Here is a 23,516-nt window from a genome sequence, read left to right on the forward strand (position 1 = left end):
CTAATTTTTTTGATTTATTGTAGAGATGAGGTCTCGCCTGCCCTGGCAGGTCTCGAACCCATGGGCTCAGGCAATCCACTCACCTCAGCCTCCCAAAGGCGTGGAATTACGGGCTGAGCCACCGAGCCCAACAGCAATCTTCTAATATAGCCTCAGTTTATCTTCCATACTACTGCCCTCGAGATGTTTTTGAAAACACCATGAGTCATGTTATTTCCCAGTAAAAGCCTTTCAACGCATCCCTGTTTGCTGTCTCATGAAAAATGACTTCTTTAAAAAGAGGTCCAGGCCGGGTGCGATGTCTCACACCTGTAATCCCAGCACTTTGGAAGGCTGAGGCGAGAGGATTGCCTGAGCCCATGGATTTGAGACCAGCCTGGGCAACATGGAGAGACCTTGTCTCTACAATAAATCAAAAAATAAGCCGGGTATGGTGGCACATGCCTATAGTTCTAGCTACTTGAAAACCTGAAGCAGAAAGATCTCCTGAACCTAGTAGGACGAGGCTGTGGTGGTTGTGAGCATGCCACTGCACTCCAGCCTGGGTGACAGAGTGAGACTCCCACTCAAAAAAACAAACAAAAAAAAGAGGTCCTGCACTCTTCATATTCCATGCTAGGTCTTCACAATTCTTTTAGATTCACCCCACCTCTACCATTGCCCAAAGTCTTAGCCCTACAATTACTTCCAAATCTTTTATCTGTCTTCCCCCTGCCCCTTTGTCTCTTATCTCCAACTACTCTTTCTGCCTTTGTTCATTTAATGGAAGCCTACACATAGTTGACTCAAGTGTTCCCTCATTGCTCACAGTGCCCCATTCCATGTTTCTTTTCACCTTATGCCTGCACTATGTCCAATGCCCTGCACAATTTGGTCAGAGTACCAGGACATTTTACTATATCTAGTCGGACTAGCCCTTGTTAAAAACAGAAACCAAGTATTAGTGTCACCAGAGCTTGAACACAGACGACAGGAATGTAGACCCTTTCTAAATGTCCAGGGGGTAAATAAGTAATAAAATTGCTGCCAGTAATGATACTGGCAAAGGTAACTCAGTCACTAAAATAACAATGGTCACATCCAAGCATTTCAGAATCATGGTTGGTAAAGATATACAGCATTATCTAGAATAAATTTACAAAATTGAGCAAGTTGAAAAACCTACATGTAATACACCCAAGGTAAATCACTTGGCTAAAAAAGCCTGCCCTCCAGCCCATAGGAGCAACTTGCACCTGTGATGGATAGAGATTTAAGTGTGAAAAATTCTTGGCTCATGTGGTTTTTGACTGCCCAGTATGTGTTCCCAAAATTATCTCAAACATTACATCTTTTAAAGATTTGGTGCCAGTTTATAAACAATCTTAAATATGTCAAATTATCAGATAGAAAATAGTGCTGAATTGGGAATATAATACCCGTTGGCAAAATTACTTAGTAATATGACTAACATAATGACTTCTAGTAATATGACTATTCACTTTGAGTTTGTAGAACAAACATAAACCTCTATAAAAAATAAGTACAAGCACAAAACAAAATGAATATCTTTTGTTGTTTTTATACTTGATGTGGTTTTACTCATTTCTCAGGACAGAACTTCCTGTGCTATAACTGTGTTGGCTAGTGCTAGTGTTTGTGAATCATGAGTGTTGAGGCCTGAAATTACTTTTATAAACTACACAGACTTATTTCATTGCTGTTTCTCTCCTGCTGTCATGCATCAAAATAAAAATACACTACCTTTGGCAGGAGCCAATTCAACAAATATTTATTGAGCAGCTACTATGTGCAAAGCACTGTACTGACAATATAGTAGAGGATAAAGAGACGAATAAGGTGTTGCTCTTCATTTGGGAGCCTACAATCTCAAGAGGCACCTAGGTAAAAACTAAATCTGATGAAAGGCAGAGTTTGGTTGATACTATTACAAAGACGGAAAATGCTAGAACAACACTTTTTTAAAACAACAATTAAGCCTTACTTAAAACATTCTCTGAAAACAATATGTCAGCAAAACAAAAATGACTTACTCATTTCTGTCTCACTTTGAGTTGCTTCAAACCTGACTTTTTTTTTTTTTTTCATAGTCTGGGCTAATTGGATGAAGTCAGACCCTTGGAATAAGTGGAACCTCTTAGGCAGCTCAATAGCTATGACTCTATGGTTCACATAGACAGTTCCCAAAAGGCCAGCACCACCCAAAATGACAGGGAAGTTGACACCCTGTGAAGTGACACCGTAGCTTTGCCACTGTTATGAGTCCCTAATTCTCTTTGTGTCCCAGTTCTGCCAGTTATGACCTGTTACCTTTTAAAAGTCATGCGATTTCCATATTTATAAAATAAGTAGGCTGCCCTAGACTGTAGAATGTGTCCAAGGTTCTTTCTGGCACTGTAAAGTTTTGATCAGAGCCAAGACGTTTCCCTCCTTGGCCTTTGCACAGCAAGTGACCCAGGAGAAAAAGAACATATTCTTGAGCAGTAGAGAAGGTTCTCACTTATTTCTAAAATATCCCTTCTTAATTTTCCCCTTCATGGATGCCCCTAGAACCAAACCTTCTTTCTAGTTAAGTCTTGTCATGTTCAACTTGGATATCAAAAGGGATAGTGGTACAGGACTTACACAGAGAAACCTGATGACCCAGAGGTAGAGAGTTGATAGAATGCTTTTGGATGGATGTGCAGAACACTGGACACAAGACACAAATTAATCTCTGTAATTGTAGATGGAGATGGTTTGTAAAACAAAGATTATCTGACCCAGCAACAAGTATTACTCAGGTAGAAAGACTGAATAAAAGGTAGTTAGACTAACCTTAACCAAATCATTCTAATTTCCCATGGCAGTATCTTCCATGGTGTGTGCTCTTGTTCTGCACGTGTTGTGAAAGATAAGTTTTAGACTTGTTAGATCTTTTGCACTCTCACTAAGCCAATAAAGTCTTTACAGTTTTTTAGTGCATTTTGGGGTTGTAAGAAAACTATATTTTATTAACAAAAAACATTTCTGCTTTGTAGTTAGCATCCAAGGAGGGGTCTTGTTTTGTTTGTTTTGTTTTCAGAAAGGGAAGGTGAATTAGGAAAGGAAGCTGGATAATTTAAAGGTTGAAGTTTTAGATAGTTATGTTATGTTTTGTTTTGTTTTGTTTTGTTTTCTTTATTGAGTCAAGGTCTCAGTCCAGACTGGGGTGCGGTGGCATGATCATGGCTCACCATGGCCTGGATCTCCTGAACTCAGGCTTCCAACTTCAGCCTTCCAAGTAGCTGGAACTACAGGCGCAAGCCACCACATCTAGCTAATTTGTGTATTTTTTAAAGAGATGGGGTTTTGCTAGTTTGTAAAATACATATATCATCTTCAAACAATATAATCAAAAGGTCCCAGCCTTCCATTTAAACTGGGAGAACTTCACAAAATAATTCTGGTGCTTTTGTTTCATTGTAATCTTTTGAGAGGACAGTATCCGGATAGTACACGTTTCCAGTTGCCACCACTCCCTACAGTGTGCACAGCAAGTGTCCCCTCCACCCTCCTAGAGTCACAGGATGAACCCTCTGGAGGGCTTGGAAGACCTATTGATATGTCAACGCCCAGACAGTTACTGAGAGCCTACTGTGTTCCCAACACTAGTCTAAGCCCTAGGGGTTCAATTAAGCACAAAATACGGAATGTTCTTGCCTTCATGGGGTGACCTTCTAGGCAGACAGTAAATAGTCTTATGTCAAGTTTGTAAGTGTTAAGGGTTAAATAGGCTGGAAGAAGTTTCAAGTTGTGTAAATGCTAAGGGTTCTATAGGATGAAAGAGGTGTCAGTTATTTCCTGGAAGTTCCCAGGATTACTTTAAATCAGGAGAAAAAAAAATCACTAAAAGGAAATTCTGACAGAAATGATCCACCCACCCAGGTATCTTCAAAATTGGAAATTTCTCTGAATTTAGTAGACCGCACACGTGTATGCTCACATACACGCATGGACACATTTAAACAGTTATTGACGACTAGAAAGATTGTCCACACACAAACAACTGAAGACGTCTAGGAAAAAAAAAAATCAGAGTTTTTCCATTACCTTTTGTTGAAAGAGAAGTGAATTATCTCAATTTAGTGTCAGAATGAGAGTTCTGGCCTCAGACAGATTCAGATGAGTCAGGAAGAGTGCCTCATTTTTGTGAACAGCTACTATGCAACAACTATGAACAGTGTAAATGAAGTTCTTTGGTGCTCTGGTGCTTTTGCCTTTGGACACAAAATTACATCTTAGGGAACAGTGGAAAGAGCGGTGCTTGGAGCTGGGTGGGGAGAGGTGGATGGTGGTAGATCTGACTCAGGGTTCCTGCTTTGCCTCTTACTAGTTGTGTGAACCTAGATAACCTCTGAATCTCCATTTTTCCTTTCTAAGCTGGGGATGCTAACAGCCCCTTTTGTGTTACATGGTAGTGCAGTATGTTGTTTAATTTACCTGGCACATAACTTAGATGCTCATTAAATAGCTATTGTTGCTGTTATAATCTGGTCATGATGGATCTTCTGGAATTACTTTAGAGTGGTGTGGAGGCCAGCATCCTAAAGCTTGATAGGGTAAGAGGAAGCCTAAGAGTAAAACAGTAGTAAGAAATGATCATCTTCTTATTTGTTTGTTTATTTTTGAGTTGGAATCTCACTCAGTTGCCAGGGCTAGGGTGTGGTGACATGATCACAGCTCACCACAGCCTTGACCTCCTGGGTTCAGGTGATCCTTCTACCTCAGCCTCCCGAGTAGCTGGAACTACAGCTGTGTGCCACCACACCCAGCTAATTTTTTACTTTTTATTTTTATAGAGACTAGGTCTTGCTATGCTGCCCAGGCTGACCTCAATGACTGTACTCCAGCAGTTCTCCCACCTCAGCCTCTCAAAGTGCTGGGATTACAGGTGTGAGCCATTGTGCCCAGCCATCTTTATTTTTAAAGAGGCAAAGAAGTGGCATTAGTCATTGCAACGATTTTGTTTTTGATGCAGGTCAACACTTCGAAGTAGGAGAACTGATTGGAAAATGAGAATGTTCTCCGTTGCCTTCGTTTCAATATTCTTTTCCCAATTAGATCACTTAGTTTATATGTGTATTAGAAAAAAGTTTAATAGTCATACTGTGCCTCAGTTTCTGCACCAGCCAGTGGTAGATGCTGCCTATATGATGCACATGGTTCGAAAGATGAATGAAGCATATGAACATCTCTGAAGTCTTGATGGAAGAATAGTGATACATATAAAGGATACAGCTCTAATTGTGATTCCAAGATGAGAATTTTCTTTTCCGCCCTGGGGGACTGTAGGAAGAGACAGAAAACTACTGTATTGCTCTACTGATTTCAAAGGAGTTGCTTTGAGACTGCTAGTTGCTGAGAAATCGAACACTTGGAGAAAAGGCACATCAACAGTGTTGTTGTTTTAAGTTTTAAAGTTACCCCAGAGTGAGTGAAAGAGAAATTTTATTTCAAGTGCTTTTGCAATCCAGTGGGTTTATTATATCCAAAAGGCTATAGGATCGGGCTGTTGACTTCTGCTTTTCTTCCCTGCTATAAAAATGATGTCCATACACTTCTATTTCATCACCACTAAACTTCTTCAGGGTAATAAGAGAGAGAAGAGAAGCACCTGGTCTCTCTCTCAAGTGTATTTCAGTTAAATTTCCTACCCATGTTGTTAGATCAGCTTTGAGGCCTCTGTGGCTTAGAGTGGCTCTTTCTTGTTTAACTCTTGAAGGTCCCAAAACAAGAATAAGCTCACCTGACAAAATTACATCTCAGAAATTACAAATAGTTTCTTACTTCTTGCTTCCTCTTTCTTCACTTTATATCAACCCTACCTCCACATGTGTCCATACAGACCCCAGGAGAAAGGTAGATAAGCAGAAGAATGATACTGCTCTTTGGAGGCTGTTGGCGTCTGGCCTCCACATTTTAAAGGTATCTTCAAGCTGAGCATGGTGGCTCATGCCTGTAATCCCAGCACTTTGGGAGGCCAAAGCAAGAGGATTGCTTGAGACCAGCCTGTGTAACATAGTGAGACCTCGTCTCTACAAAAATATCACAAAATGAGCCAGGTATAGTGGTGTCTGCCTATAGTCCCAGCTACTTGGGAGGCTGAGGTGGAAGGATCGCCTGAGCACAGGAGGTCGAGGCTGCAAGAGACATGATCTGTGCCACTGCCCTCTAGCCTGGGTGACAGAGTGAGGCCCTGACTCAAACATTAAAAAATGAAATAACAAAATAAAGATATCTTCAGGTAACCTTCACTACCCATTATTTTAGGGCAAGAATCACCCCAATTTGATTTTCTCTTCTGTGTACATTTTCTCTTGTTTGTGCTGCTATTCAGGGTCAAATTTGTCTGTGTTCCATAAATAGAAACGTATCCATTTATGAGGAGTACATCCACATCAAATGAACTTATAGTTTTTGTTACATCACTGTTTAATCTGAAGAATATTTCCTTTATTCATTAATTTAGCATTTATGTTAACATAATGAGAAGTTTCATGATTGACCACAAATATTAGACATTCAGCCTGTAGTTGTTAATCACCTGATTTAAGATGTAATGATCTAATCACAGTACTTCAAGTTTTGGTCATTACCAGGGGCACGATGTCCTGTGCTTTTGGATGAGGATGATTCCCCAGAGTGGTCTGAGGATACATCAAGAAAGATCTCAAGGAGGAAAAGGCAAATACTATACACGAGTGTTATGTAAACCCAAACACCATAACTCTAATTTTATTTGAGCATCCTGTGATCATAAATAGCTCCCTGTTTTCTTGAAAGTATAATTCACAGTGGACATTTTAATATGTAAAACTCTCCCTGCTGGAAAGTTACAAGCATTAATCAAAGTGCAATCTTTTTTTTTTTTGAGTCGGAGTCTCACTCTGTCACCCAGACTGGAGTGCAGTGGCCACTCTCGGCCACCACAGCCTCAACCTGCTGGGCTCCAGTTATCCTTCCACCTCAGCCTTCCAAGTAGCCAGCACTACAGGTGCGTGCTACCACGCCCAGCTAAATTTTTTATTTACTGTAGAGATGAGGTCTTGCCAAGTTGCCCGGGCAGGTCTCGAACCCGCGGGCTCAGGCAATCCACTCACCTCAGCCTCCCAAAGCGTGGGATTACAGGCTGAGCCACCAAGCCTGGCCCAAACTGCAATCTTAAAGCTCCCAAAATAATATAACAGAAGAGTAGAAATGCACGAAACCAAAAGGTGTGACATTTATTTTACAAAAGCAATAGATGCAAGATGAGTGATACCATATAAACTTCATTTATCTGTGTCCTACTTTGGAGAGACATTGTTATCTGTAACCTTAGTGTCATGTGTTTACTTCCTTTCCTCTGTAGTAACAGTTCAAAACAATTCGGATCAGTACCTGTTCTGTTTCATTATTAAGAATTTTTGACTAGTCTAGAACCAAGCAGTTTGCAAGTGTTATTTGAAATTACCCGTAAAAGTCCATGCAGAATTTAGTGTCACTAAATCAGAAGTCCATAATTAAGAACTGAACCCTAAAACTACTGAGGCCTGGAAACATGTTCAATTAACTTTTATAACAATGAAAATTTTAGTAACTATAAGCTGTTTACATATAAAATTTGCTGTCAGAATGCTAAGGGCACATCAAAAATAACCTTTTAAAAAAGTTTCGTAGACATGAGGTCTCGCTTTATTGCTAAAGCTAGTCTCGATCTCTTGGGTTCAGTTGATCTTCCCACCTTGGCCTCTCAAAAGTGCCGCGATTGTAGGCGTGAGCCAGCAGGGAATAATGTTTCCCAAGAGTAGAAGTTTTTTATTGTGACCCTCTTGTCAGGCAACGTGGAACCATATTTGAGCCTGAGACATAGTAAATGTGTGAATATATATAAACACAGTCACAATATGTTATTGTTTCTGATAATGATTTTTGTTTATGTGAGTTTTTAAATAATATTTCTTAGTCCCATAAATGAAATCTACTTGTTCTATATAGTTTCTGATCTCACTTTTAGTCTGCGTTTACAAACACATGTTTTTTTTTTCTTTTTTTTTGAGTTGGAGTTTCACTCTGTCACCCAGGCTAGAGAGCAGTGGCCTGCTTGTGGCCACCGTGGCCTCGACCTGCTGGGTTCAGACGATCCCTCTGCTTCAGCAGAAGTTACAGACGTGTGCCACCAGGCCCAGCTAATTTTGTTATTTATTTAGGACGAGGTCTCACCATCTCACTCAGACTGATCTCGAACCCTTGGGCTCAGGCAATCCTCTCACCTTGGCCTCCCAAAGTACTGGGATTACAGGCTTGAGCCACCGTGTCCAGCAACACATGCTTTTCTTGAGTCACCACAAATTATGTGGGAAGCAAGTGGAGTTTAATTAAAATAAATAAAAAATTATATTCTTGTAATCATCAACCTGCAAGAAATATTAAAATATTGATGACTTTGACTGTGATGGAATTAGGGAGAACAGATATATCAAACACCTCCCCATTCTGTTTTAAAATGTTTTTCTCTATTTAAAACAATAGCAGTAGCAAAGTAAGGAAGAAACACTTTGATCAACTGTTCTTCTCCACCTCCAAGCTTATTTTCTTCCGAAAGAAAAATTTACAGAAATGTTAACTCTGTTTTTTTAAGTCCCAAATCTTTTATATGAAATAAAATCTTAATTATGTTATTGGAGACAAAACCCCTAATTACTCAGAATTTATCAGACAGGTGTTATGTGTGGACCTTTGCCAGTATTAGGAGATCAAAATAAGATTCACCTCTGACATCCCACAATAATTACTTACATTATAACTGAAATACTGGTTGGGCAGCTGACTTTGTACTACTTACCTGGCAAAACAGGGTCTAGAAACAGTTCTGATTTAACCTCATTATATTGTAAACTCCTGTAAGTAAGCTAAATAATTGCGATGCTAACCGTTGCCCCAAAAGTAGAATAACTGCAATGAAGCCATTATATGATAATACATGATTATCTTAAGTGTATTCGCATGTGTGCTGACATTGTAGAGGCATTTGAAGTCAAACAGTATCCATTTTTCAATGAATATATAAGGATATGTGGCTAGTGAGATGGGAATTTTATTCCTGTTTGGCATTTCTCAACACGTGATTACTTCATTACATCTGAGCAGAAAGACATGGACATTGACTCTTCTCCTTCAGTCCTCAAATTATGACCTAGGAACCATTTTCCCCATTTTCTCATTCAGTCTTATATTATAGTTGTGCATCTTTCTCTCATCTCCTCAAGTCAAGGACTGAATTTTATAAAATCCTCAGATGCCATAGAAAGGCTAAAACATGGTATAAACAGACAAAGACAACTCTACTTAAGAACCACCTGGGCTTTATTGTACAGTCATATAAAAATATACCTTTGCTCAATTGGCTGGAATTTTGTTTGTTTTTGTTTTTTAAATTACTTTAAATGGCAATAATTACTACCTGAGATGTCTTAGTTCCCAAAAAGACTTTTTGTCAATCAGAAATTTAAAATTTTTAAATATACTTGAATCTGAAGTTTTAATCACCTACACTTCAATATTCTGTCAACTGTTCCAGTATTGTTGACATAGTTACCTAGTGTTGGTAACATAAAGCTAAATACGTTTTAGTATAATCTTACCCATTATAATTTCCAGAGTGATACATTTTAATAGATTTTGCACTGTCAGATATGCACCCCCATAACAATTCATGCAAATAGAGTAATAGATTGCAGACCTGATTAGTCTCACTCTGTCACCCAGGCTGGAGTGCAGTGGCATACTCACAGTCACTGTAGCCTCGAACTGCTGGGCTCAGGTGATCCTTCCGCCTCAGCCTTCCAAGTAGCTGGAACTACAGGCATGTGCCATCAAACCCAGCTAATTTTTTGATTTATTGTAGCGATGACAGCGCCTGGCCTGCTGATGTTTTTGAAGAAATAGAAATACTCTAGAAAGAGCTTCCACCTAGTGATCTAATTTTAATTTGTTGATCGTATTTCAAACAGAAAGTTAAGATTCTTCTTAGAAGATTAATAATGCTTTTATTGTGGTGAGTGGATTGAATCAGATAATCCATTTCGTTTGTAACGAGTTCTTATGTTTTCCATAGGTGGATAAGCGGAGCAGCTGTAGTCAACGCATTTTATTCTTCAGGCAGAAATCAGATAGGTAAGGTGTATTCCTAATTAACTAATATTTCTCTGTTGTTCCCCACCTATAGTGCATTGTATGGCAAATTTATAATACCATCCAAACAAGCACATCTGAGGCTGTTGCTGATTTATTGAATATTCTTCTTGAAAGTAAACACGTCCTTGTACCTTTTTTTACTATAACGGGAAAATTTAAATTAGTACCAATCACATTAAGTAGTTTTGTTTCTGTTTTTTGTTTTTGAGTCAGAGACTTACTCTGTCACCCAGGCTGGAATGCAGTGGCATGCTCACAGCCACCACAGCCTCCACCTGCTGGGCTCAGGTGATACTTCTACCTCAGGCTTCTAAGTAGCTGGAGCCAAAGGTGTGCACCAACATGGCCAGCTAATTTTTTGATTTATTGTAGAGAGTTTTATTGTAGAGACAACTTATTTTTTATTTTATTGGTCTCACCAAGTTGCCCAGGCTGGCCTCGAACCTCTGGACTTAGGCAGTCCTCTAGCCTCCGCTTCCCAAACTGCTGGGATTACAGGAGTGAGCCACCACACCTGGCTTCTTTGTTTCTTGCAATATTCCCACTTGTACCTAAAATGGTTTATCTTATTTCTAAGTACTTTTAAAAGTCACTTAAATATGTCTCTATGAAGTATATTATTTTAATATTTACTAAGCGTCAGCATCTTCAAATAGTTTAAGGTTCCCCAGAGCTAGCTAGTCACAGATTCAGTTATTCTTGGCAATTCTACATTTTGGCTCTGGAAGAGGTGGTTCTATTCTATGTCATCTTCGTTCCAGAAGCATCCAAGAAGTTCATAAAATCTCAATTATATTAGGTTGAATCATATGAAATTGTATTAACCTAACTACTTTCAATAAAAAAGAAAATAATTCATATGTTTACTAATAGCAATATCACAGGCATATGCATAAAATGGATATATTATATGTTATATATAATGAAAAACTGGACGACTTAAAATGACAAAGATATATATATTTTTTTCTTCCTGACCTGGACAACTTTGAACTCTGTGTCTCTTATCATAGACCATAGACTCATTTTTTCCAAGGGGTTTTTAGCATTAGAACTGATTCAATATGCCAGAGGTTTTCTAAACTAACAGTAGAGCAGGCACTCAGTTCCCCAGGTGCACTCAGTCCTGTCCTTTATTTCTAAGTGTGATCCAGAATCAAGAGGGAGGATAATCTCAGCATCATTCTAAACTACTCTTCTGCATCTCAGAGTCTGTCATAAGCCGCATTTTTCTTGAATTCTGCCACCAGTTAGATTAGAAATTATGAGATATCTTACAAGACTTTTATCACTGATTAAAAAGCAAACCTTAAAATAAATTATATCTTTTTATGTTAAAGTTCTATTATACCTTTCCCCATTGCTTTCAAGTCTAGAAAGAGTTAGGTTAAGAAGTTATCTTCATTTTCTTCTAGTATTTTTATAGTTTCTATTTTTGGAGTAAAACTTTAATCCACTGGAAGTTACTTTTGATATATGGGCTGAAATGAGTCATATAGGCAGACAGAAAAGATAGTCTTTATATAACATACAGATAATAAGTAAGACATGTGCATCCAGGTTGAAGTCAGTCGGTCAAAGTTTAAGCTCATGTTTTCTGGCTAGGGAAATGATTCCCTAAGCCTAGACCAGAACCTGCTTAATGATCAACTCCTCAGAACCCAGGAAGTCAATCCTTTGTATTATATTCCTAGAAATTATTCAGACCTTATCTTAGAAATACCTTTATCTCTGGAGGGTCTTCACTTTGAAATCCCCTTTTTAATATTTGGTAGTTCTATCTGTATAAGTTCTAGTTGATTTGACACTGAGATTAAAGCAGAATGATTAACTTTCAAGAATGATTAACTTTCAGTGGAATCTCAGGGCAAAGTGAGACCACCTAGACCCTTAGTTTTGCATTAGGGCAGACTAGGGGATGTAGCTTGATTTCAGTCCAGCTCAGGGAGGACCGTGGACCCCATCAGATCTGGTACTGATGCATCCTCTATGGGACCCATCTGCCGTGTTCAGTCCTTCAGCTCTTCTCTAGAGCAGGCCCACCAGTTTATGTCAAGACGGGACCTTGCTTGACTCTGAATTACAAGTCTCTGGAGGTGGCAAAAAATTGTTCCACTTCAGAGATTCTCTGATTAGAGAAGAGCTGGAAATGTTTTCATCTTGAGTTTAATGTTCCCAAAACAAACAAGCACACAGCATAAAGGAAAAGAAGGCAAAAGTGACCCAACATTTCACAATTTGAAAGTTGCCCTCGGAATAATGAAGAATCAGCTGTATTAAGCATTCTTAATGTATAAGAAAGACCTTTTTAAAGATTCTCAAGATAAACACACATGATGGAAATACAAAACAAGAAAACCTGGACTCTATTTCTCGTGCTGCACCGCCGCCTCTCTTTCTCTTCCTGTCCCAGGTAATTCAAGTTTCAGTGCAGACATGGCCAAGGCCAAGAACCACACTACACATGACCAGTCCCAAAATGGCACAGAAATGGCATTGATAAACCCCAAACTACAAAGATACCCCATATTCCTGCAGAACATGAACTTTGCCAAGAAGCACAACCAGAAAGGCCTGAAGAAGCTGGAAGCCAACACCACCAACACCATGAATGCATGTGCTGAGGCTACCAAGGCTTTTGTAGAGTTCAGGGAGACTAAGCTCAGTATCTCAAAGGGCCTTAGCCACAAGGCTGATCTGCTTGTCTACACTGCCTACTCCAAGTTTGAGCAGGATGTTTATGCCAGCCTTGCCAAGGGCTTGAGGATCTGCTTAAAGGCCAAGAGCTGAGCCAAGGCCAAGCATGTAGCCGAGGCCAGGAGTCAGGCCAAGGATCAAGCCAGGGCCAAGGATCAAGCCAGGGCCAAGGCCACAGGTTCAGCAGCATCTCCAGCTTAGTTCCAGCTCCTGTTCAACCTCCCAAGGGGCCCAGGCCCCCACGTCATCTCCAGAGTAGGGGCCTCTGTTTGCCAGCGTGAGGACAGAATGACTGCTGTGACCCCTAGGCTGCCATCTGCATGGGGCTGGTGTCCAAGTGCTATTTGTGCAAATAAACCTGAAGCAGGAACCAAAACAAAGAAAAGAAAAGAAAACCTGTTAACCTCTTCATATGCTTGTTTGCTAACAAAGGAAGGGGAAAGTATCATGCAAGAGGGGAATACCTTTCAAAATACATACTTTTTCTTTTTGATACTTTATCTTAATCTTCTAGTGGGGATTGTCTTAACTAACAATAATTGAAGATTCAGATCTCTGTCTTTCTCCTTGATAGAAATGTGTGTGTATAAATATACACATATATATCTTTCACAACGCTGTCTTAGTGGATTTGATATGCTACCCATTACAAAATTTTTGGTATGGAATGACCTTTGTCACTTAAATGACCCTCGCCTCCCACATAGACATACAAATATCCCAAATTAGACTGCATACACTTTCTCATGGTATGGGTCATTTTATGTTGTTATGTTAAAAAAAAAAAAAAAAAAACCAAACTTGTTTTATTAACATATAGGGAGTTACTCATATCAATAATTTCTACTTTTTAATTCAGTTTCCACCATTTTTTGTCAGAACACATACATGTAGTTAATACATGCATGTTGTAGGCAACATTCAAATTTGTGTGCATGTCCCTCCCCAACCAAGTCCGTTTCTAGGAAAGAAGGTATACTAAAAGTGTTTCATTCACTATTCCTCTTGCGCATTTGCTTCCTGGAGCTCTTCGAAGCCTTTCATGCCATGTTGTTAGGAAAGTTGCCCTTGAATGTCTTGTTAGACATTTCTCTGTAAGTTCCAGGCACTATTCAGTCATCTTTAAAAAAAAGCAAAATTTTTTTTTTGGTGGAAGGATTCAAACTCATCTCTTTAATTGCCAATTTTTCAAAGTAACTGCAAGCACTAAACTAAAATATACCTAGCAGAAATTTGAGTTTTAGTTGCCGTTGGCCTTTCTGAGCTGTTAGCTAGAAGTAGCCACCTTGATGATGTCATTCGGAACATTTGGTGTTTGAGAATTTATTCCAAGGTACCAGTTTCCATGAGTTATTGAATCACAGTTTTAGCATTAGATCAAAATTAGGTTTAAAGATAATGGGGTGGGGGGGTGGGAAATAAGAATCATTCAATCATCTTATTAAACCTTACAATCTTGTTAAAGGAAATGATCAAGTCAAATGGAAAGTCTTACTACTTCTGTAGTCCCCTTTTTTAAAAATTAAAATTGCAATAAGGATCTTTTACATCAATTTTTTCAATTTCAGAAATGTACGAGTTATTTAGTATATGCAACCTGTGTGATCTGTGAATACTTTTAAGGTAGTTAAATTTTCTAAGTGCCGTATTTATTCTTTACATTCAGAATTGAAAAGAAAAAAATTTTTCAAGCACGTTGCTACTTCATGTAATATAAAAATAATGTTTGAATTATTTTCTACCAAAAATTTTATCTGTTTGCAAACTTGAGCTTCATATAAAATATTCTAAAATTGAATTGCTAGCAGCCTTAAAAGAAAATCAGCCAGGGTCGTTGTGGTATGGGTGAACTGAGAAGCAGGCAGCAGAGACACAGTCTTTTGTTTCACGGACCAGTGACTTAACTAACTTGTTGACAATCATGAACATAGAATACAAAACCAAGCAGCTGGTTATAAACAACAGGTGTGGTGTCTACTAGTAACAGCAATAAGGCTAATGGGGAAAATCTTCCTTCTAGAGATTTAGCTGACAAAGTAAAAAGGGAGATCATAATTAACAAAGCTGAACTTGAAGACTAGTATTTATTATAAGCCATAAAAATCTTATCACTTGCCTGAAGAATGGCATATCAGAGTATAATTAAAGCAGAAGAATCTTTATAGTTAATATTTAGTCTTGATAGCACGTTTCATAAGAGCATTTTATATAATGGGTGGATTTTAATCAAAGTACATAGTGTGGGAGATAGTATTCACTTTAAGTTAATAAAGTACTGCGCATAATTTTTATACTTTAAGCTAATAATAATTCTTGGCAGTGTTTAGCACAGGCAGCTACACGTGAGGTACAACTTTCATCAAAATTCTCCAAGGACAAAAGTATTTTTTATCCTTGTGTCATTTGAATGTTATGGCAACTTTCCAAATGTTTTTAGATGTCTGGAGCGCAATTAGATTGGTGAGTATTTTTAAAGTCTTCTCTGTAAATATCTAATAGTTATCCCCAAAGCCCATGCAAAGGTTATGTCATATTCTGCTCGGTTGAAAGAAAAAGAAACAGTATGGACTATTCTGTGTTAGCTAGATCTTAAATTTCTTAAGGCAAGGACCCTTCTCGTGTATTACTGTCCTGCATTTCAATGGCCAAAGGTTTTGCATGTAATAGGTGTTGATACTAAAAGATTTTTTTTTCCAATTACAGAAAATAACATTTAAGTTCTTCAGTGGATACTGGAGTTTAAAACATGAAATGCAAAATTACTACAAACATTAATTTTAATTTCTTTCTAAGGTCAAAGATTAGCCACTTCTAAACAGTATGGCTCAAAATTTTGCTAAATAGGGGAATTGTATTCCAAGAGAAGAGAATAAAGGCACATTAGTAGTATGTTTCAGAAACAGTGAAATACGAGGGGAGACTCTCCCCCCAAAAAACTAAATTATTTTTTGGAGGGCAGGCCCCTTATAGTACACGTGGTATTTGTTCCTCCGGATCAGTCAACCAAAGTTTTTATCTGGAAGTTTTGAGAAGGTTGTGTCACGATTTGCAGAAGAAGGGTCCCAAGTTGTGGCAAACAGATGACTGGTTCTTCCACCATTGCAATGCACCAGCTCATACCATGCTGAGTGTTCGGCAGTTTTTGGCCAAAATGCTTGACCCCCATGCCACACTCTTCCTATTCTCTGATCTCACCCTGAGCAACTTCTTTTTGTTTCCCTGGATAAAAAAAGTCCTCAAAGAGAAACGTTTTGCTGGTGTGAAAGAGGTGAGACAACTGGCAAAAGCACTAAAAGTCATCAAAATTAGTGAGTTCAAAGACTGTTTCGAGCAGTGGAAAAAGCATCTCAATAGGTGCGTTGCATCAAATGGAGAATACTTTGAAGGTGACTAAAATTTAAACATATAAGAATAAACACACAACATTTTATAAATACCAAGTTTTTTGGTGTGTGTCCCCCTTACATATTACAGGCACTGTTCTAATTTTATGTATTAAAGATAATGAACTATAAAAACATGGAGTCAACAAACAAACAAATGTACATAGAGGCATATAAATCTCTGTTCTCAGAAGCCTAGTATGTGGGGAACTGATGTGGGAATGGGGCAGAGAAGAAAAGCAAAGACTCCAGCCATAAACAAAAAAATAACAATCTCAGTCATAGGTGCCTTAATGAGAATAAAATAAGGTTATGTGATCAAGGGATACATTTGATTGAGTAGCACGACTTAGTTAAGATGCTATTGTAGATGGATAGAATTTTAACGATAACATCAACAGTGATCCTCAGGCTATTTAATAACTATTTTTTCCAAATACTTATAAGAAGGAAAGGACCTTCAGAATGTAGATTATAACTTCCCCTTGCTTCATACTCCTTACAGCAGAAGACAATCTTAAAAGAGATTGTCAAATGAATTGTGATTATAAATCATAGATGATGGTGCCTCCCTAGAATGAACTATTTGCTGTCATCCACAATAAAGGGTCTGCATTGGTTTCTATCACAGAAGATTTTTGTGTCAACCTAAGTGAAATTGACATACTGGACAGCCCCTGAGCAAACACAAAACCAACCCCAGGCATGCTGTCATGGAATAATGTCTTGAGGGCATGTACCAGTAGTTCCAGCTACCCAGAGGCTGAGGTAGGAGGATCACTTGAACCCAGGAGTTCAAGGATACAGTGAGCTATGATCACAGCTATGAATAACCACTGCACTCCCTGCCTGGTCAACAGGGCAAAACACTGTCTCTAAAAAATAATAATATGCTGGGCATGGTGACTTAATGCCTTTAATCCTGGCACTTTGGGAGGCTGAGACGGGAGGATCACTTGAGCCCAGAAGTTAGAGGATACAGTCAGTTATGATCACAGCTATGAATAGCCACTGCACTCCAGCTGGTCAACAGAGTGAGACACTGTCTAATAATAATAATTTTAATAATAACAATGCCATAAATAATTGAATTCTCTTCTCTCGTTGTAGTTTTCCCAGCTGGCATTCTGCAGCCGCCTTTCTTTAGTGCCCAGCAGTCCAACTCATTGAACTATGGTGGCATCGGCATGGTCATAGGACACGAAATCACACATGGCTTCGATGACAATGGTAAAGTACAGTTGGCGTTTTCTTATGGCTGAGATCCGTTCTCGTAAATTTGATTCAGTTACTACAGTTAATCAATACAAAACCACATTTAGTCATCCATGTATCATTGGCCTAATTTTCCTCACATTTTCAGTTTTTTCTTTAAATTGTTGCCTAAGATGAAAGATTTTCTAACTAGTGAGGTAATCGATGTGTGCTTTACACTCTGACAGAATAAAGCAAACTATTCATATTGATAAACTACTGTGATATTTGTCAACACCAGCAATAATGTTTGCTCTTATTTTCTGATTGTATGTGACTTATCTCATCAGACTCTTAGAGGGCAGGGTCATGTCTGTGTCCTAAAATTAGGAAGTACTGTCTGTGTAAGGGCCCGTAAGATTCTTAAGTTACTTTCGTTTTTTTTCATCTTATACCTCCTACCTAGTTCAAGCTTTTGCAAGCAATAGGTACTTAAAAGTTTCCATGCCCCTCTAAATGGCAAAATAGATTTAGAGTTCCAACGAAAGCTGAATTCCTGAAAGGAATAGAAGACATGAAATCGGTAAAGAGATGATGATAGAATCTATGACAAAGATTAGTTCCCAAGTGGAAAGAGAGGTAGAAATAGAGCAATAGAGAGAAAATAATTAAACCTTATCTAGACCCACTTTAGAGAGCTAGAGAAAGAAAAGGAGACAGGACGGGTACAGTTTTTTACAAAGGCTAAGTGTCCATTAGCTCAATTAAGCTATGCAGCTGTCTTAGTTGGTAGGGACTAATACTGTTTCCATTTTTCTTTTTTCTTATCTTCTGTGTAGTATTTCACTGTGCAGTGGAGATCATTAAGCTTATGATGGGACACCTGCAAGCTACATTCTTTTATGCTAACTTGGAGAATGTTTCCTTTTTCTTTTTTTAAGGTTTTTTTTTTTTTTTTTTTGAGTTGGAGTCTCAGTCGATCGCCCAGACTGGAGTGCAGTGGCTGCTTCCAGCCACCGCAGCCTCGCCTGCTGTGCTCCAGCGATCCTTCCACCTCAGCCTTCCGAGTAGCCGGAATTACAGGCATGCGCTACCACGCCTGGCTGATTTTTTTTTTTGATTTATTGTAAAGATGAGGTCTCTCTGCCCAGGCAGGTCTCGAACCCGCAGGCTCAGGCAATCTACTCACCTCAGCCTCCCAAAGGCGCGGGATTACAGGCTGAGCCACTGAGCCCGGCTTAAGTTTTTAATTTTAAAGATGAGGGGTGAGGGGTACAGTTCAGGATTCGGTACATAAGTGGTCATCGTACAGGTGATGTTTGAGCCTCCCACTGGTCCTCACGTTACCTGGTTTGGGATCAGGTACCCTTATTGATGTTAATGTGAGCGGGGGGTGCAACTGTTTCATTTTTCAAATGGAACTAAAAGAGAAACACATGAAAGACTTACTCAAAGTTATAAAGCTAAGAATTGGTGGAACCAGGAGATGAATGTAAGTAGTTTGGCTTCATAGATAAATATGAATAAGATGGTATAATTAAGTGTCAAAACACATGGCATATGTATATGAAATTGGAGCTCAAAAAAGGAAAAGATCGATGTCATTTAGAGTTGGCAGGAAAGTGTTAGGAGAAAAAGGAGACTTTCACTTTGTGCTTGAAGTAGAGGGAAACTATGAGCCCACAGTGTCTCATGAAAGGCCTGGGAATATGAAATGAATGTCAGAATAAAAATGTTGACCTTTTAAAAAAAATCTCAAAATATCACATTCAGCAGACTTGGTTTAGGTGGAAACCAGCCAGCAGGACAAAGTGTGATTTCAGGAATGTTTTGCCTGGTGGCCTCATCTGAGCTATTAAGAGCCAAGCTCCTGGTACATCTGGATCAGTACTGAGACATGTCAGCAAAGAAAGTCCTAATAGTCCAGGCTTTACCAACTTGGTGGATAAGGAGAGAGAACAGCTTCTCTCGTCATCTGTCCAAGTGAATGTTCTGTCACATGGCAGTATTTCGGTGCGTGCGCTTTGAACTAAAGAATATCTTATTGTAATTCTTATTGTAGTGAGTTTTAATTTTACTTAAATAAATATATTACAGGCAGGAATTTTAACAAGGATGGAGACCTCGTGGACTGGTGGACCCAACAGTCTGCAAATAATTTTAAAGACCAATCCCAGTGCATGGTATACCAGTATGGAAACTTCTCCTGGGACCTAGCAGGTGGACAGCACGTATGTCACCAGCATTGTGTTGAAAAATTTTAGATATGCTCAATTGTAAGTGTGAATTATTAATGCTTTTCTTAGCAATCCTAATAAAGTGTCTGGTTTTGTTGTTTTTTAAAAAAAAACCAGCTCAATGGAATTAATACCCTGGGAGAAAACATTGCCGATAATGGAGGTATTGGACAAGCATACAGAGTGAGTAGTAGCATTTTCTTCCCATTTTGGTGATTTGGAGTATTTATCATATTTAATCACTCACTTAAAGCCTTCTGCAAAGAAAATCACATAAGATATAAGCAGTAAATGAGGAACAGAAAATGGATGATTAATATGCTGACCATAAGGATCAATACAGTTCATGTGATAGAGCTAAACACCAGTCTCTTAAATTAGCAAAAAGTCAAGAAGAGGAAACATAGAATGTTCCCAAATGAGAAGATATGCAAGTTCCACAGAGGAGGTAACATTTTTCTTTAAAAAAAAATTTTTTTTTTCTTTTTGAGACAGAGTCTCATTCTTTCACCCAAGCTGGAGTATAGTGATGTGATCATAGCTTGCTATAGCTTTGACCTCCTGGGCACAAGCGATCCTCCCTCCTCAGCCTCCCAAATAGCTGGGACTATAGGCATACACTACCATGCCCAGCTAATTTTTTAAAAAATTGTAGAAACAGGGCTATGTTGCCCAGACTGGTCTCAAATTCCTCAGCTCAAGTGATCCCCCCGCCTTTGCCTCCCAAAGTGCTGAGATTACAGGCATGTGCCATGTTGCTGGGCTCAACATTTTTCCAAGAAAGAATCTCTGAAATAGGTTTGTTTGTTTTTTTTTTAAGAAAAGATGTCCCTTAAGAGGATTATTTCAGAGTTATTGCTCAGAATAATGCACAGGACCCTCAGTTTCGCAGCAAGTAAAACAGCATTTGGAGACATAATCGACATAAATCACAGGCATAATATTAATAATCCACAGTTGATTTACAGTGATGCTGTTAGGAGCCAATGTGATATGGCTCCAGTGTATGGCTTATAGCTGACCAAACTATCATACACAGAGAGATGTTATCAGCATCCCTTAGAATTCCATGTAGCCTGCCATTCATTTTTGTACTCAACACATGTTTATTGAGACCTTACCATGGGTTTAGCACTGTTCGAGGTGCTGGAGATGCAACAATAAACCCTTCATAAAAAAAAATATATGCCATTATTTGATGATGTGTGTGAGAGAAAGGATTAAAGGATGGTGTAGTGGATGCTATGTACATAAGAATAAGTAGGGATTTCACAAAGGCTGAAGGAATGATGCTCTTAGAAGCAATAAGGAGGACTGAAGAAGTTTTTCAAGGATGAGTGTGGTGGCTCACGCCTATAATCCCACCTGAGGCAAGAGGATTCCTTTAGGCCAGGACTTCAAAACTAGACTGGACAACATAGCGAGACCTCATCTCCACAACAAAATTAAAAAACTAGCTGGTCATGGTGGCGCTTGTCTATTTTCCCAGCTACTTAGGAGACTGAAGCAGAAGGATTGCCTGAGTCCAGGAAGCAGAGGCTTCTGTGAGCCGTTTTTGAGTGCTTCTCTCAAACCTGAGGTATCTCACATGTAGGAGAGCAAGCAGAGTCTACTTGAGATGGTGCAAGGGACACAGTGTCTCTAGGCTCGAGCCAGGCTTCTCCAAGACAAGGATGGATGGAATGATCAGTGGGGTGGATGAGGATGTGGAAAGGTTTGGGTTAGAAAGGAAGAGGAGAGCATTGGTGGTTGGGCCAGGGAAGAGGAAGTAACTGAGAACTGTAAGGAGAGGAAACTGTTAGGACCTGTGATTTGGCAATGACCAAGGATGATCAGAGTATGAAGCTTGGGAGATGAAGCCAGCTACAAGGTTTCTAAAAGAATAAGTCCCAGCCAATTCCTGGGGATGGTAGATTGATGCTGCTTTCAATGTTTGGTAATTTTTTTTTTAAACTGACATGCCAGACACTGTGCATTTCAACTCTTTGGGTGCTAGATATTATTTTGTTTTCCTATACAAATTCTTTATTTTATTTTATTTTTTTGAGTTGGATTCTCACTCTGTTGCCCAGGCTGGAGTGCAGTGGCACGCTCACGGCCACAGCAGCCTCGACCTGCTGGGTATAGGTGATCCTTCCGTCTCAGCATTCCAAGTAGCTGGAACTACAGCCGTGCGTCACCATGCTTGGCTAATTTTTTTGATTTATTGTAGAGATAAGCTCTCGCCAAGTTGCCCAGGCTGGTGTCGAGCCCATGGACTCAGGCAATCCTCTCACCTCAGCCTCTCAAAGTGCTGGGATTATAGGCGTGAGCCACCGCACCCGGCTTCTATACATATTCTTAAGCCTCATTCTAGGATACAGTTAAATTTCTTGAAAATGATTTGATCCTTTTGGGTCTTGCTTTTGTAACTTAATAGATGGGACTGGAGCAGTGCTCAGTCTGGGGACAATTGTTCCCTGCTGCTGAGACAAGACTCTACTGTGTGAACGCTGGGGTTCTCCATTCTTGTATGTATGAGCACCACACACTGCTATCTCTAATCCTTTTGGGTGATTCCTTTCCCAGTGTTGGGTAGTTTCCTCACACAAATCTCCCAATCTATACAAAGCTGAATGCTTGAGGGTGACCATCTGTGATCACTGAAGTCGTCCTTTTGTGTAGCTTTCCCCTCTTTATAACCTGTCCTTGGTGTTCCTTAACTCTCAGATTCTTCTCCTCAATTCAAGAAGTATCCCCCTGCTCCAGCTGGGTTTTTCCTCCCTATGTTGTGGCCTGAAAACTTTCAGGGCAATAAGCTCAGCGATCAAGAAACTCACTTTGTTTACCATTTCTCAGAGGTTATGCTACTTTTTGCCTGGTGCCCAGTGTTGTGCAAACCTTTGTTTTATATATTTTGTTCATTGTTTAGTTTTTGAATAGAATGTTAAATTCAGTCCCTGCCACTCCATCTTGGCTGACAGTAGAAGGCATTAGCACTCTTAATAGTCCCTTGGTGATTCTAATATATGGTCATATTGAGAATCGCTGCTGTAAAAATCCAGCCAAAGTTTGGGTTGATGGTACTTCTATGGAGATCCTAAGACAAGTACAGAATTATAATGAAGCAAATTATGGTTGTGCAAGTATTTTGTTATACATGGAAAATACATGATTTTTAAACATATAGTGTCTTGCCCTCCAAGTAAATTGTGAGCTCCCTCATGGGGAGCAGGTGCAAGCCTTCCCCATATCCCCAGCATATTTACGTAGTAGAGGCCCAATAAATCTATGTTGATGGTAGATAGGAAGAAATGAAATATACTCCTGCTTATCTAATTAATCGCCTTCCTTTATATCAAATCAGAAATCACACATCTCAGAAAGTTTATTGTCAATTCCATTAAAAAGTATATTTAATAGAGGAAAACTACATTTTCCAATATTGTCCTTAAAATCCTTAAGAATTAAGAAAACTTTATGACATTCATGCTATCTAAATTTTTTCTTCCTGATGTAACAGATTCAGTCTATTTTGTCCTATCTTCAAGGAACCAGAATAGTTGCATATCCTTATCCTCAGACTCATAGGAAACTAGGACTCTAAGGGATCCCAAGAAAATCCCTTGACTTTGGCAAGAATCACTCAAGATGCACTCTGGTGTGAGTCTATTTTGCTAAAGAGTAGTATGTAAGCTAAATAGAGCAGCTGCTGACTTCCTTGACAATCCATTTGTCTAACATACGCTCCTTATCCATCAATCTGTAAACAACATTTAGATAAGTTTTTCATCACTTATTTCAGTCATCCATTTATGCAGTTGATACT

General features: G+C 39.1%; 1 protein-coding gene across 1 annotated transcript in view; it reads left to right on the forward strand.

Annotated features, from left to right (window-relative positions):
* The window catches only part of MME (membrane metalloendopeptidase), a 109,494-nt gene that overhangs the window by 74,111 nt on the left and 11,867 nt on the right, over nucleotides 1-23,516 (forward strand). The window contains exons 17-20 of the mRNA XM_008059514.2: nucleotides 10,118-10,176; nucleotides 17,388-17,507; nucleotides 19,569-19,702; nucleotides 19,826-19,891. Of these exons, the coding sequence (XP_008057705.1) occupies nucleotides 10,118-10,176; nucleotides 17,388-17,507; nucleotides 19,569-19,702; nucleotides 19,826-19,891 (379 nt within the window). The remainder of the gene's footprint in view (nucleotides 1-10,117; nucleotides 10,177-17,387; nucleotides 17,508-19,568; nucleotides 19,703-19,825; nucleotides 19,892-23,516) is intronic.

Source organism: Carlito syrichta, unplaced genomic scaffold, assembly GCF_000164805.1.
Source record: "Carlito syrichta isolate Samal-C Ts95f unplaced genomic scaffold, Tarsius_syrichta-2.0.1 Scaffold304229, whole genome shotgun sequence".
Taxonomy (NCBI): domain Eukaryota; kingdom Metazoa; phylum Chordata; class Mammalia; order Primates; family Tarsiidae; genus Carlito; species Carlito syrichta.